Source organism: Drosophila bipectinata, chromosome XR, assembly GCF_030179905.1.
Source record: "Drosophila bipectinata strain 14024-0381.07 chromosome XR, DbipHiC1v2, whole genome shotgun sequence".
Lineage (NCBI taxonomy): Eukaryota > Metazoa > Arthropoda > Insecta > Diptera > Drosophilidae > Drosophila > Drosophila bipectinata.
Window position 1 is genome coordinate 19,226,779 of NC_091735.1, and position 14,788 is coordinate 19,241,566.

General features: G+C 33.2%; 1 protein-coding gene across 5 annotated transcripts in view; it reads left to right on the forward strand.

The window, feature by feature from the left end:
* The window catches only part of shakB (shaking B), a 231,129-nt gene that overhangs the window by 203,396 nt on the left and 12,945 nt on the right, over positions 1 to 14,788 (forward strand). For 4 of the 5 annotated variants that reach the window (XM_043212884.2, XM_070276565.1, XM_043212886.2 and 1 more), the window contains one exon: positions 13,856 to 14,010. In XM_043212884.2, coding sequence (XP_043068819.1) covers positions 13,856 to 14,010 — 155 coding nt within the window. Of the gene's footprint in view, positions 1 to 3,961; positions 4,926 to 13,855; positions 14,011 to 14,788 lie in introns of those variants that run through there. The other variant, XM_043212885.2, reaches the window with a different exon arrangement.

Here is a 14,788-nt window from a genome sequence, read left to right on the forward strand (position 1 = left end):
ATTGTAATAAAAAATTTCTTTATTTCAAAAAAAAAGTTTCAAAATCGGTTTTTAGTAAAAAATACTAATTTTCAATATTAATTTTCGAATAATTGTATAATCTTCAGATCAGATAAGAAAAACATCCGATCTTCCTACCAGAATTACTTTGAAAAGCCTTAGTTTCTAGTTTATTGGACTATTTTTTTTATAATGTTTAAAAAATGTTTCTAAAAATGAACACACTCATTCAATTTATATAGTTTTTGAAATATTTTAATTTAACAAAATTGTTAAATATTTTGCATCTTTACAGAAAATTTATAAATATTTTTCCCAAAATTATTTAGAAAACCAATTGTTTTTAGTATTTTTTTTTTTGTAAATTTTTTCTTAATTTTTTTTGGAAGAATAATCATAATGCATTTTAGTATTTTTTTTTAATTATTTCAAAATGTTTCTTTAAAATATTTTTTTAAAATTTGTTTGAAAATTGTTTTCCAATTTGTATTATTTTTCCCGGTTTTTGGCTTAAATAGTTACTTTTAACTTAAAATATCTTGAAAATAAATGTGAAAATAATTTATTTAAGATATAAAAAAATTAATTTTAAATATTTATCCACTTCCTGTTTTTTCAAAAAATTCAAGACCCACCATCTATTTTTGGTTCCACGACCAAGAGGCTGGCCACCAAGAGGCTGGAGTGCCGTTGGAAGTGGCAGTAGGGGAGTTATGGGAGCCAGCGGCTGGGCTGATGGTGGGGGTCTTTTGTTTTTGCTTTCGGGCCTGGCTGCTGGCTGCTGGCCACAGATTGTTGCAACTACCAATACGCCCGCCCATTGTTTACGGCCGGCGAGTGCAACGGTATAGCTAGTGCTGACCCTCTCCATCCCTTTACCGCCGCCCACCGCCCACCACCCACCGGAAGTGTGCGTGCCTTGGCGAGCAATGCTGCCTGGCTAGACATCTGAGATCTGCTCTCTCACATAATACTCGCTCTCTCTTGTGCTCTCTCAGCATCTCGGCTCTCCGGGCTGTGTGTCAGCTGTGGGGCCAGAACCGTTAGTCGAGTGGCTTTCTTGGCCAATAACCGCGCCAGTGTCTGTTGCGTTGGCAAAGTGAACGCGCGCGTCTCATCCTGCACTCCTGCTCTTTTTTTTTCTTCTCTTAAGTCCTCGAACTCTCCGCCCGATCTCTAATTCTACAAAATAAATTCTACTACAAAAATCTATAGAAAGCGGGAAAATTAATTTTTCTTCAAAAAAAACTTTTTAATTTTTTTAACTGAATACTATAATTTTTTTTTTATTGTGCTGTGTGCGATCTCCTTTAAAACAAAATGTGAAGTTTTTTGGTGAAAAATAAAAAAAAAAAAACAACAAAGTCCTCTATCATGACGGACACGTGACCCGCGCTTTCAAAAGCGCGACTATAACCGATAACCGATTAAATCGATAACTCTCTAAGCCAAAGAGTGTAAGGGAGTTTCTCAAAAAAAATAGTGTTTTAAAAAAAAAAATATTGGCATAAAAATGATTTCTATATTTTCACAAAAAAAAAAAAAAAATCATCCACAAACACCCACGAAAAGATCATTGACTGCATTTGTGGGATCATAATATATATTATTGTTGTAGGAAGCCACATGCCCGCAGAATTTATATTTTTATATAGACACGCACATTGTATACTATATATACATACATATATATGTATATACGCGATATATAGTATTTGTACGAAGGTCTGTCTCTGGGTTGGGATTGGACTACTATATAGTAGTGTGTGAGAATAGTATTGGGATTGTGCTTCATCATAATTAACTTTTACAAAGTAAATAAACCAAACTGCGAATATTTCGGACAGGGGCCATGTGTTTCAGATTTTTTTTTGAAAAAAATATCCATATACCTCTGGATCTGTAAATGTCCAAAAATGTAAACTTTTTAGTTTTCGTTTTTTTTTTTGTTTATTTTTAGTTAGTTTTTGAGGTAAATTGAGGTTCTTTTTTTTTGTTTTTAAATATGAATGAAGAAAGGTGAATGAAATATTCCATTTTCAGATTGTTGTTTATTTTAGTTTTTGAATAAATATACAAAAAAAAAAACACACTGTTACTGATTAGGAAAGCTAAAAATATGCCGACCACTGCTCTAGATCTCTGTTAGTAACCCAAGGTGTCTTTGATTTCAAATCGTATCAGTTAATAATAATTCTAGAGATCCAATGACTGAAATCCCATTTGATTTTTCGACTTCAAAGTGCACTTTTGATCGGCAAAGGAAAACATGTTATTGTTAGACTTCACTGGATGCATTCAAAAGTGAATTTTACTCAAGTGAGACAGAGCTCTATAGCTTCTATAGCCTCTAAAGCCTATATCTATATATCTTCTTGTATTATTTTTGTCTTTATTTTCTAAGGAAAATCCCAATTAGTCACTGTTTTCGTTCTTGGAATGCCCCGTGTCTCATTTTCTTGTATTATGACGAGAGCGAAGAAAACAAAACAATTTAAGATCATAATTATAGAGGCACGCGTTTCTTTATTTTTTTTCTTTTTTTTCTTTGGATTTTCCCCTGAATGCATCCACACCACCTCACACCCGAGAGATCAAGACAACAAGGCTATTATCTTTAGAGCATGCCTGGCATATTTCACAATACCGAGGAGCCACCGAAAACGAAATATTTTTCGTTGAAATGTCAAGTGCAGGCAGGAAGCCCAAACAGGTCGAAGATATGGACTGCTGGGGTGCTGTTTTATAAACAAATCTGGGACTGATCCGGAGACTGGACGCTGCTGCTGCTGGATTACGAAATAGATTAACGATTCTTGCCTTGGCCCGATCTCGATCCAGTATATACACTATATACAGTGTACAGTATACAGTATACAGTATAGGTGGTTGGTGGCCCTAAAGATGCTTCTGTTGGTCAGCAGCCTTCGCCTTTGACTTTGCTTTTTCGGTGGCCACGTGTGCGTATACGCAATTTTTTTACTTTTTCTCAGTACTTTTTCGATTTATCCACCCCTCTCCCCACCCCTTCTTTTTTTTGTTTTTTTGTTGTTCTTGTTGGCGTTTTATTATCGGCAACTCGGCGGGAAAGTTTGTTTATAAACATTGCAATTTTAAAATTTACTGTTCATTTGGAAACTTCTTCTAATTTTTAGTTTTTTTTTTAGTTTTAATTTTACCCCCACCCCTCCTCTACGTCAGTCAGCATAAGTTTATTAACATATGCCAAGAATTAGGAAGGGGAGCAAGAGGTAGGGGGGGGCCTCCATTTGATGCCACATTTTATTTATATGCCCCGAAGCGTTTTTTATTTGTTTTGTTTCTTTGCGCAATTTTCAATGCTGCCGACGCGTAAAAAATAAATATTCTCCCATCGAGACTAGTTTTTGAGCTTCAATAGGATTCTTATTCATTTTTTTTTTTACATTTTCCCATAAAAATTAAATATTTCTTGGTAGATAGTATTTTCCAAAAATAAACTAATAGTATTTTGCCTAAAAAAGCTTAAAAAAAAATAGGCCAAACATAAATTTTGTGTTTTTTTTTTTAAAGAATTACTAAAATTATTATAAAATAATGGGCATCTGTTGTTTAAATAAATATGTACATAGGTTGAGAGCTTTTGTGAATATATGGAAGGATATAACAGTAAACTAATAAATACTCTTCCATAGAGACATTGCTTACATATTTGCAAAAAAAGAAACTAAAATTTCAAAAAAATCTACAAAAATAAGCCTTTATACCAAAAAATTATTTAAAATAAACGAAAAACACAATTTCACTTTTTCCAATTCAGTATCTCAAATATTTACAAAAAAAAATCATTTATTGATAGTAAAAAATAAGGAGGGGTTTGTAAACTTTTGTGAAAATATAGAAAACTATGCCAAATCATGAAATTTTTATTTAAAAATAACCATTTCCCTAAAAAGAAAACTACCAGCAGTTAATAAAAAACACACACAAAAAAAAAAACACTAAAATAAATTACAAAAAATACCAAAAAAATAAATACCAATGTAAGTCCAAAAAGGATTTGGAGGATTCGGTGAGAAACGAGAGAAACAGGAGGACCCGAAAATGCTCAGCTCTGTGACTGCCAGACGAATTCCCGTAACGAACACGTCGCAACTTGTCGAATTGGAGAGCCGCCACTGCAGTGAGAACCAAAGCCACACAACCACAGCCATAGACCACTTGAGCCATACGCGCCAAACGCACCGCAACCGGAACCACCAGCATCGCTTCCGGTTCCGGTTCGACATTATCGCCATCGATATCGTATTGGACCTTGAATTCGGATTTGATTTGAAATTCGAATTCGAGTCCCGAAAAGCAAGAAATGAGCCGATGATGGGCCTGCCGCGCAAAAGAAAGCAGGAAAGCCAATCGGAAATCGGAAAATCGATCAACAGTTACATATCGATACTCTGATACGCCAGAGATAGCGATATACGAGAAAAACCCCTAAAGAGAGGAAATCATAGAAAAGAGAGAGAGGAAGAGAAAAGTTGAAAGTAGCGATCGCTGATCTGATCCTGCCAGCTCGCTGACGACAAACCATGTTAGATATATTTCGTGGCTTGAAAAACCTCGTAAAGGTTAGTCACGTTAAAACCGATTCGATAGTATTCCGCCTGCACTACTCAATAACTGTGATGATTCTGATGTCATTCTCGCTAATTATAACCACCCGCCAGTACGTGGGCAATCCCATCGATTGCGTTCACACCAAGGATATACCAGAGGATGTGCTAAACACCTACTGCTGGATCCAGTCCACCTACACGCTCAAGAGCCTCTTTCTAAAGAAACAGGGCGTTTCGGTGCCATATCCGGGCATCGGTAACTCTGACGGCGATCCGGCCGACAAGAAGCACTACAAATACTACCAATGGGTCTGCTTTTGCCTCTTCTTTCAGGTCGGTACTACAGAAATATACTCCCAATTATGCCAAAAAATACTGATTATAATTGTGGTGGTATTTTGTAATAAAATTTATGGGAAGTGGTAATTGATATGCCATTTCTAGACTTCCTGGGATTATAAATAAATGCAAAAATCCGAAACGTTGAAACTTTTTTTTAAAAAAAACCTCATTAAAAAATACTTATTTTAAAAATTTTTGCCAAATATACACTTTTTTATGATACTGCAAGAGGAACGAAAAAATATAGCTATAGGACATCATCTCTGAATAGGTTTCATAGGTTTTATACAAAAAAACCACATTCTAAAGGACCAAAAACTGTATAAAATATAACAAACATTTAACTTATTAATGGGAATTTTCCCATAAAGGTCAAATGTAAGTTAATAAATAAATTCCCCCAAAGAATTGTATAAAATTCTTTGATTGGCATTATTTTTACTGAAGTTTCTAGAAAAAGATTCCTAAACCCCATTCAAATAAATAAATAAATCCTATTATCAAACTTTAGCCTCTTCTCATAGTTTGATCTGCACTGATGAGTAGCTGCTCTCAGAAACCCAATAAGCTAACAGATTCATTCCATTTTTCTTAAACGCTCTCACTTCCATATCACCACCATCCCCCCTTCTATTCGTCAGCTACCCATTGGTGCAGTCATGGGGAGACTTTTTTCGTTTTCCTTTATCTTCTAACGGAGTAACTCTCTGCCCATTTCAATCTCACAGCATCCAGTTAGTGGATGGCAGGTAAAAGAAATGCCCCAAAAGGGATGACGAAAAAATAATTCAAATATATACATACATATACGATGCATGTAAATTTTAAATATTATTATTAATTTGCAAAAATAGGTAGTTAAATTATTTAATTAAGTAAAATTTTTAAATTTTTAAAATAAAAGTTAAATTTTTTAAATTATTTTCAAATTAAAACTCAATATTTTCTTCAATTACGTTAATATTTTTTGTGAAATGCAAAAACAGCTAAGTTAGTTTTAAATTTTTAATTAATATTTAATTAATCTCTTCATTTTTTTAAATTTGTACCAAGAAAGATAAGTAATAACATCAAATAAATTGAAAGCACTTACATCTGAGCATCTCTGTCCATCTCTAATTGATTTTGAACTCAATTCAATGGTAACGGTTCATCCATGGCACCTCCATGACGTGTACGTGCAAGTACGTGTACCTGTAGCATTGGCTGCAATGAGCATTCACGATGATTTTATTTTAAAAATCTATTTAATAAACTAATTAAGCTTTAAATAATAAATAAATATTAATAAAAATAAATTAATTTAAGAAACTTACATTAAAAATCCATTAAAAATAAAAGTTTTTAATTATTCCAAGTGAGCATTTCTATCCATCACTAGTGAGAATCCACTCGTCCAAATCTAACTGTTCTTGCCTGGCAATGGAAAGGCGTGCAATGGCGCAATGGTTAGAAAATGGCGAACAGCGAAGCACCCAGAATTATTTTATTTAAAAAGTCTATTTAAACACACAATTCGGGCTTGAAACATATAAATGTAATCAGATTTTTATATAAAACAAAGTATTTCAACATTTAACACTAAAAAAATAAAAAAAAACAGCCCGTTTTGCTAAATAAATCACCAAATCACTTGTTTCATATAATTCTTCAAACACTGATTCATATTTAGCACTTTACTAGTTAGTATTTCACTACTTTATACACTAAATTGTAATTAAGAGACTAATTTTCACACGCGGCCATTGAAGAAAAAACTGACAACCTGAAAGGGCAAAGGAAGAAACACGAATGAGCGTGGGTTCGAGAAGTTTCACCGCAAGCCGGCGCAGAGAGATCAGAGAGCAGCCACTAAGCTACAGTTTTTGAAGCTGTGAGCACACCAGGAAAGCCAAGCGCGCAGGTTAGAAATAAAGTTTTAGAAGCAGTGACTGTTAGGGGAGAACAGAAACAGTTTTAGAAGCTTTAAAGTAAAGCAACAAAGTGCAGTTTTAAGAATGCTTACGACAGTTTTAGAGCCATGTAAGCGCAGTTTTAGAGCGCTACCGCCCCAGGGAACAAAAGATCGTGGTGTAGCGGCCCTCAAGGGCAGTTTTAAAAGCGGTGGAGTCAATTTAGAAATAAAATAGGAGAAAGAGACCACAGGAACCAGAAGCTTAATTGCTTAAAAACTGTGATTTTTTAAACTGGCATTTATAAACAAAGCAGTTACGAATTCATTTAAAAATATTTACGTTAAAATTTTTATTATAATATGAATGAATAATAAATATAATTTAATCTAATAGAAATGATTTAATCTTACAGAGGTTTAAAATCTTTGATTTCAAAATTAAGAGAACAGGTTAAAAAGGCAATAAGTTAAATACACGGGTCTTTTTGGTATAATTATTGTAATAAAAATATTTTCAATTAAATTAATAATTAATTAAATAAATAATTTTTTAGGGGGATTTTTATAAAATAATAATTTATATAAAGTATTGATTAAGATTAAAGCTTACTTATATTTCTTTGAGTAGAATTTGTAAAATTAAAAAATCAGTCGAGGTTCTATGATAATATATGATGATATGATAATATGATAAGCGGTTCTGTTTTTACTAATTTACGTAAAGGTTACTTTTTATCAAACTTATATTTAAAGAAAGAAGACATTCTTGAAACCAAATGGTATCGCATAATTTTGACAAACAAGGACAGTAGGAAAACAGTCCCGATTTCATAAAATTTACGGAAGTAGTGCTCAAGAAATATATCCATTTAACATACAGTAGAATAATTAGATTAGAACTAAATATCTATAGAATTAGATATCTATATCTTTTATAGTCTATATTATATACCAACTGTTACAAAAACCTTTCAAAAATTAAAGGAAATATACTTCAACAATATCTATAAAATCAAAAAAATCTTCCTTACCAATATATCCGAATTATTTACGCTAAAACCATCTAATTCGAATAACCCCAGAGATGATCAATGGCAATCAATCACTGAAAATAAATCGCACTTGCTCCGACATTAACAGCTCAATAAAAATTAAAAATCGATGCCATAAATCAGCGATCAAGGTACTCGAGCTACGCCTGCGCAACAAATAGAAAGAAAAATTTGGAAAAAAAATAGAAATCCAAAAAAAATTAAATAGAGTTCGATATCAAAATAGACCCATAGATCAGTTGATTGTTATGTTGTATTCTTTCTCTATTTTTTTCCTATGGAAGGAGGGGGCGTTGAATGATTTGATGGATTAAGTAATTAAGACATTTCTCACCGCCCCAGGCGTCGTCCCATTGAAATACATACGTTGATTTCCAAAATATTTGTTCCACTTTTTCCCAAAAAAAAAAAAAACCGAAAAAAAATAGAAATTTTTGGTTTTTGCGGTTTTGGCCTTTTGTGAGCCAAATAGAATTGTTTAAGTATCTGGTGTGTGCGTTTTTTTTTTTTTTTGGCCTTGTATCTCAAAGATACAAAGATAGTTCGAGCAGTGACGTAGATGATGCTGCCCCTGCGTGTGGGTGTGGATGTGGGTGATTGATCGGCAATCGATGGGGCTCACAAAGTGATCGTTCGAGGCGCTAAGAAAGAAATATCTTTTCCTTCCATAGGGATTTTTTTTTTATTTATTAATTTAGTGTTTTGGTCCACCCCTCCGATATACCAGCACCTGATCTATTCCCCTAAAAAAAAAAAAAAAAAAACTGTCATCGCTAATTGCTGGCACCGCTTAAAGGAGATTGATTGTGTCACGGATGCCATTTTCTTTCACCCGAAATCGGTGACGTTGCTCCTCAGCCCCCATATGGCAGCACTACTATATAATAATACCCATAAACATATATAGATCTTGTCTCATACATACATATAGATTGATGGAGAGAGAGACGCCGACGATTACACAATATATCTTCCCGCTAACAATGTACAAATATTAAATGTATATTTTTATCACACTTTGTATTCTTGATTTTTTTTTTTCTCGGTTAGTGTCACAGAGCGATTATAGAGACGTTCTAGTCACCCAAATTCCTATAAATACATTTATCATGGTATTCTCCCTACTTAATGACGCGTAGACGCGTTTCTATAATTTACACTTTCCCCTATTTTTATTTTTTTTCTTCCACAATTTATTAATAACAAAAAAAAAAAATTATAAAAAAAAAACTCATGCCCAGTTCGAACTTCTTTACTTTTCTAACAAAAATAGATAAAATAAATATTATAAATTTAAAATTGAATCATTAATTAAGTAATAAATTATAGTAATCACTTGCTATTTTAATTCATCATCAATAATGCTGATATAGATAGACCACCTCTATAGACTTTAAAGACGAAATCGCAAAACGATAAAAACCCGAAATGGCCAAAACAACACCTGGCCCAATTACCATAAATCCGCCAGGGTCCCGGATCTAAATGGCCAATATATCTACAGATTCCAGCAAAAGATCCAACATTCAAAAATTCGATCAAAGATCAGTCATTAAACTTGGACAATGCAGTCGTAAAAATTAAAAGACCTGCACCATCCCATCCCCATCCCAACCCATCAATATCCATTCGATCAATTTCTCAGATATGTCAAAAATTGGCATTTCTTTTCTTTCTCATTTTGCTCGCTCATACTATGGTTTTTTTTTTTTTTTTTTGGTCCAAACACTATATTCCTACGCGGCTGATCTTCTCTGTACGACCCGGACCGGCATGTCTAGATATTTATTGAAAAGGCGCAGACAAACATAAAAGTGAAATAATATTTCTGGCCAGATGCCAGGGAATTGCTGAAACAAAAAGCCATGGATGTGCTATATGGGTATGGGTATGGGTATGGGAATGGGAAATGGGAATCTTAAATCGGGAATCGGGAACAGGGAACTCTCTCTGCCCCAAAGGGAATATGGCCAAAGGTTTCCCTACGCTTGGAGTGGGGGGGTAGATGTTTATATTTGACTTATGTGTCGGGTATTTTTGGCCTCCCCTACAATTTTCTGAGATTTCTGAAATCTCCACACAGACGACAGGGTGGGTGGTGGTGGGAGCTGGGCGTGACAGATCGGATCAAATGAGATCAGACACTTCCTAGGTGATCCCTTTCGGGGGTGCACTGTTAATTAATATTAATTACTTATCATAAAACTTTAAGAGGAATGGATATTTTTTTATAGATTTTAAATGGTATATATAAATGGTTCTGTTAGAAAGTGTTATTAGAGTTACTGTAGGTATAATATCTTTTAGAGTGCTAAGACGATTGTTCAAAAGTTTTCTTTTTATATTTAGTATTATTCTTGGAATATTAATGTTAAAAAATCTATAAAGAAACTTACTAAAAACTGTTGATGTAAATATTATAATATATTATTATAATCTAGAATTTAAGGCTTACATATCTGGTTCTATGATCTGTTTTCATTAGTAGAGGATTGAGGCATTATTTTAAAAGGTATTTTATGACAACAAGCTTTTATAGACGAAGTCGAAAATATATAAGAATCTGTTAAGTAATTTTTTCTATAGAATTTTTGTATGTTATTTTATTTTAATTATTTATTTTGTTTATTTAATATTATTATTACCGGGTATATACACTGGGGTATATACAATGTTTATGGTATATACAATGTTTTGTACAAACATCATGTTTAACAGATAAGATCTATTATAGATTAAAATCTATTAAGTACCGTATAAGTTTTATAAGTATATAAGGTATTAATTTTTATTTGTTAATTTGTAAGAATAAAAATCTTCATATGTGAAAGCTATAAATGGATAAGAAACTATAAAGTAATATTTTCTATGGTACTTTCTTGTAGGATTTTATTTTAATGTATTTCTATTCTAAATCTTATAGATTTCCAGATCTATGATATATAGGATCCTTATAGATAGAACCGGAGATTGGATAAATAAAGTAGTGATCTTTGAGGTCAACCTTTTTTCTTCCTTCTATTATATATTTTTACCGAGCTTATATGTTAGAATCCAGTGTATACCATATAAACTTCACAGATGCACTTCTATATTTTGGGTTATTTTTATATCTCTCATATTAAAAGATTTTATTTTCAATTCTAAAAAATTGAATAATATTTCCCCGTAATTTCAAGTCCAATTTTTGCTAGCAGTGTCTCTGGAAATCTGTCAAGAAGCATGTCTCTGGCATTCATTTGACTCCCAAGATGGTGGGTGCACCGCCCTGGTGCCTAGTGTGACTTTTGCTTTGATTATGTCTACGCAACGCCCCCTCCTGCAACTTCAGTTTGAGTTTCAGTTTCTGGTGCTGTTTCTGCTGCTGCTGCTGCTGCAGTTGCATTTATGCGAAATGGTTTTTGTGGCTATTTGAACGCTTGCCAAATGGCTTTCCACACACGAACAGAAGAACCTCGAGAAGGAAAAGTCTTCCTCATTTGGTCTGTCGTCAGGGAAATGCAATTTTCTATAGCAATTGTATACAGAAAAGGGCAAGCCCCAGGTCCCCAGGCCCCCATCGATGCGATTGGGGGGCCGAAAGAAAAGCAAATCAAACGCATCATTTCACTTCCGGCAAGGCGTGCCCACAAGTTCTATTCCCGAAACAGTCGTGGTGGGAATTATAATTTTTTTTTTAATAAAATTTTAAAAGAGCTTTTAGTCAGCAGAGAAGAAGACCCTATCCTATAATATATATATCCTTTCTTTAAAATATTTCCCAAATATCTATCTAGACTTTAGTTCATAATTACCCAGCCTTGATTGTAGAGCATGTGCCTTACAATTGCCGTCATTAGAGTGTAGAATGTGCCGCAGATGTTGGCCAAAACAATTAAAAGCCCAAAATGCCAGCGACACTGAGCTATGGAATGCTCTCCATTGTATGCAACCAAGAAAATTTTTAAATAAAGTACAAGTATAACCTGAAATCTGAGAAATGGAAATGCAAACATTTTCATGCACGATCTCCAGCGCGTGTGATGAAATATTTTATATTATTTTTGGGGTTGGAGGGGAAATTATTGGTTTGATGGACAGCCGGCAGTTGTGCGGCAACTGAACTCTCACCTCCCAGGCGATATACACTAAACGAAAAATAAATGTATAAAAAATATGGGGATTACCACCTGCCACATGGAGCAGACATAACGAATAGACGGCGACATTGTCATGTGCCAAAGCAAACACAGAACGCACAATTTGCACAATCACAGACCAGAAGAAAAGCCCACAATCCCCACAGTCTGTCTGAAGACTCTTGGATATTGTTCTGATTCCGCGATGGTATGATAGTCTGATGTTTCAAATCCCCCGACCGACTAATTTACGATACAAGTTATTATTAATTTGTCATCGGGTCGGGTATTCAAAGTCAAGCGAGAAAAGAAAATACTTGGGATTCGGAATGAGAAAATGTTTTGGGGGTGGTAGTTCTTAGATACCTCTTAATAGGAGGTTTCTTTTATTATAGTAAGGATTATATTAAATATAGAAGTTGTTTGTAACTAGGAGAAGTTTAGAAGAATTTGTAAGGAAGAGCAAGATTGCAACTCAAAGGTTCTAAAGGGGCTTACTTCATACGATAGACTCACTCGTTACTCGTTACTTTTTACTATTTACTCGTTACTAGTTGATTGGTAAAATTTTATGGAAAAATAATTAAAAAACTACAATAATGATTAATAAAATGACACTTTATCAGCTACAGCTAAACCAGAATTCTTGTCTAGTTGTCTGTATCTCGGATAGATACTGAATAATTATACTACTATAATTATTAGTGTTACTCGTTACTCGTTGATAGTAACTTGCCAAAATTGATCAGTAAAATAATGAATAGTTTATGTTAGAACCGAACTCTCCATAAGATCAATCCCACTTATAAATTAAAAGTAAGCAAGAACTCCTGTCCAGCTGTCTGTCTCTCGGATCGTTACTAGTTACATGATTAAAATTGAACAGTAAAATAAATAATAATCTAGAGCCTATACCAACCAGTATCTATCCCACTTTTTGAGCTACGATTCCGTCTATATATTGATATTATTGACATTTAAATTATAATAATTAATATTACTTCTTACTTTACTAGTTACTCTTTACTAGCTACTTGCTAAAATTTAATAGTAAAATGCTGAATATTCGTTATATTTTTCTTCATAAGGTTTAATAATAGAATAGTTATTAAGCTAAAACCCATACCACCAATGTCAGTTTATCGTATAGGCCCATTGATATTATTTTTAGTATTACTTGTAACTTGTTACTTGTTACTTTTTGGTCGTTACTCGTTACTATTTTTTGCTTAAATTTAATAATAAAATATCTAATAATCTAGAACCCATACCCCCAATATCTATCCCACTTTATGAGGTACAATTAAGCAAGAATTCGTGTCTGGCTGTCTGTCTCTCGGATAGACTCATAGATACTATGATTATTAGTGTTATTGTGGATAGGTAAACCCGGCGACTAATGGCTCATTGGCTCATTGGCTAATTGACATCACTATAGGGAGCTATAGTGAGCTCTCTATATAAGAACCCCCCCAATCCAAATAGCAATGGAATGGAATTAGCAAAAGACAATTATAAAGCTCCGGGGAAGGTCATCCACTAATGCCTTTCAGCGCGCCTGAGAAGATCTCTCTGGCCTGGAACTAGAACTCTTATGGACTTTACTTTTATTTTCTTTATGTGTTCGCTGCGCTGGGGGGGACTAAAAACCAAAACAGCTGGCAAATGTCACTTGTCAGAGTATGTATTCTTTTGGTTTTACGACACTTCCAATGCGACAATCGCCCACACATAGCCACTGGCTCACCTTTGCAGATCCCTCCCTGTCCCCTATTATAGCTACTATACTATACATTTTTTTTTTTATATAGCACTACTATATCATTACTTAATTACTGTGTGTTTTTCTTTTTGCAGGCAATCTTATTTTATACACCAAGATGGCTGTGGAAATCTTGGGAGGGTGGCAAGATTCATGCGCTCATCATGGACTTAGACATAGGCATTTGTTCCGAAGCCGAGAAAAAACAAAAAAAGAAATTACTTTTAGATTATTTGTGGGAAAATTTAAGGTGAGTACTCATCATAACATAGATAGAAGAGAACTAGTAGAAGAACCTACGTTTTAAGTCTGATTATATGGCCCGATGAATAAATAGTCTGGATAAGTCTTAAAAGTCTAAAAGTTTTTCCTATTTTCTAAATATTTGATTTTCCAAAATAATAAAAGATTTAATAAATTTCACACTGATTTTTGAAAATAATTGTTCAATTCTTATTAAGAAAGGGCTTTAAAAATTATTATTAATATTAATATTTATATTTATTAAAAGCCTTTTAAGGCCTTCTATGAGCCTTCTAAATAATACTAACGTAAAAAAAATATTAAAAAGTAAAGCTTGAAAAACATGTTTTAACCTATGTCTAGATAACCTTAGATTTGCAACAATATTCTACTTCTAGAAGCTTTCTAAAGTTTTTAAAAATATTTGAAAATCTCATCACTTCAATTTAACTTTCCAAAGCAAAAAAAAAAGTCAGTTTACTTTATAAATTGCTGAACTAAAAAATATTCCCCAAAAGTAAGATAATCGGAAACCGTATATAAATATTTAATAAAATTATTTCAAGCAATAATTTTCCTGTCACTTTCGAAAAACAAACATTGAAACCAAAACAATAAACAAATTTTAATTAAAAACACTCCATAAATCTGAAATAATTTAAATAAAAAAGAACAATGACCTACTCTGAAATTGTGATTCTCAAAAACGTTCCTTTTTAAGTGAAAATGTTGTAAAATAAATATTTAAAACTTGCCAATTAACTGTTTATATATACCCCGATGTT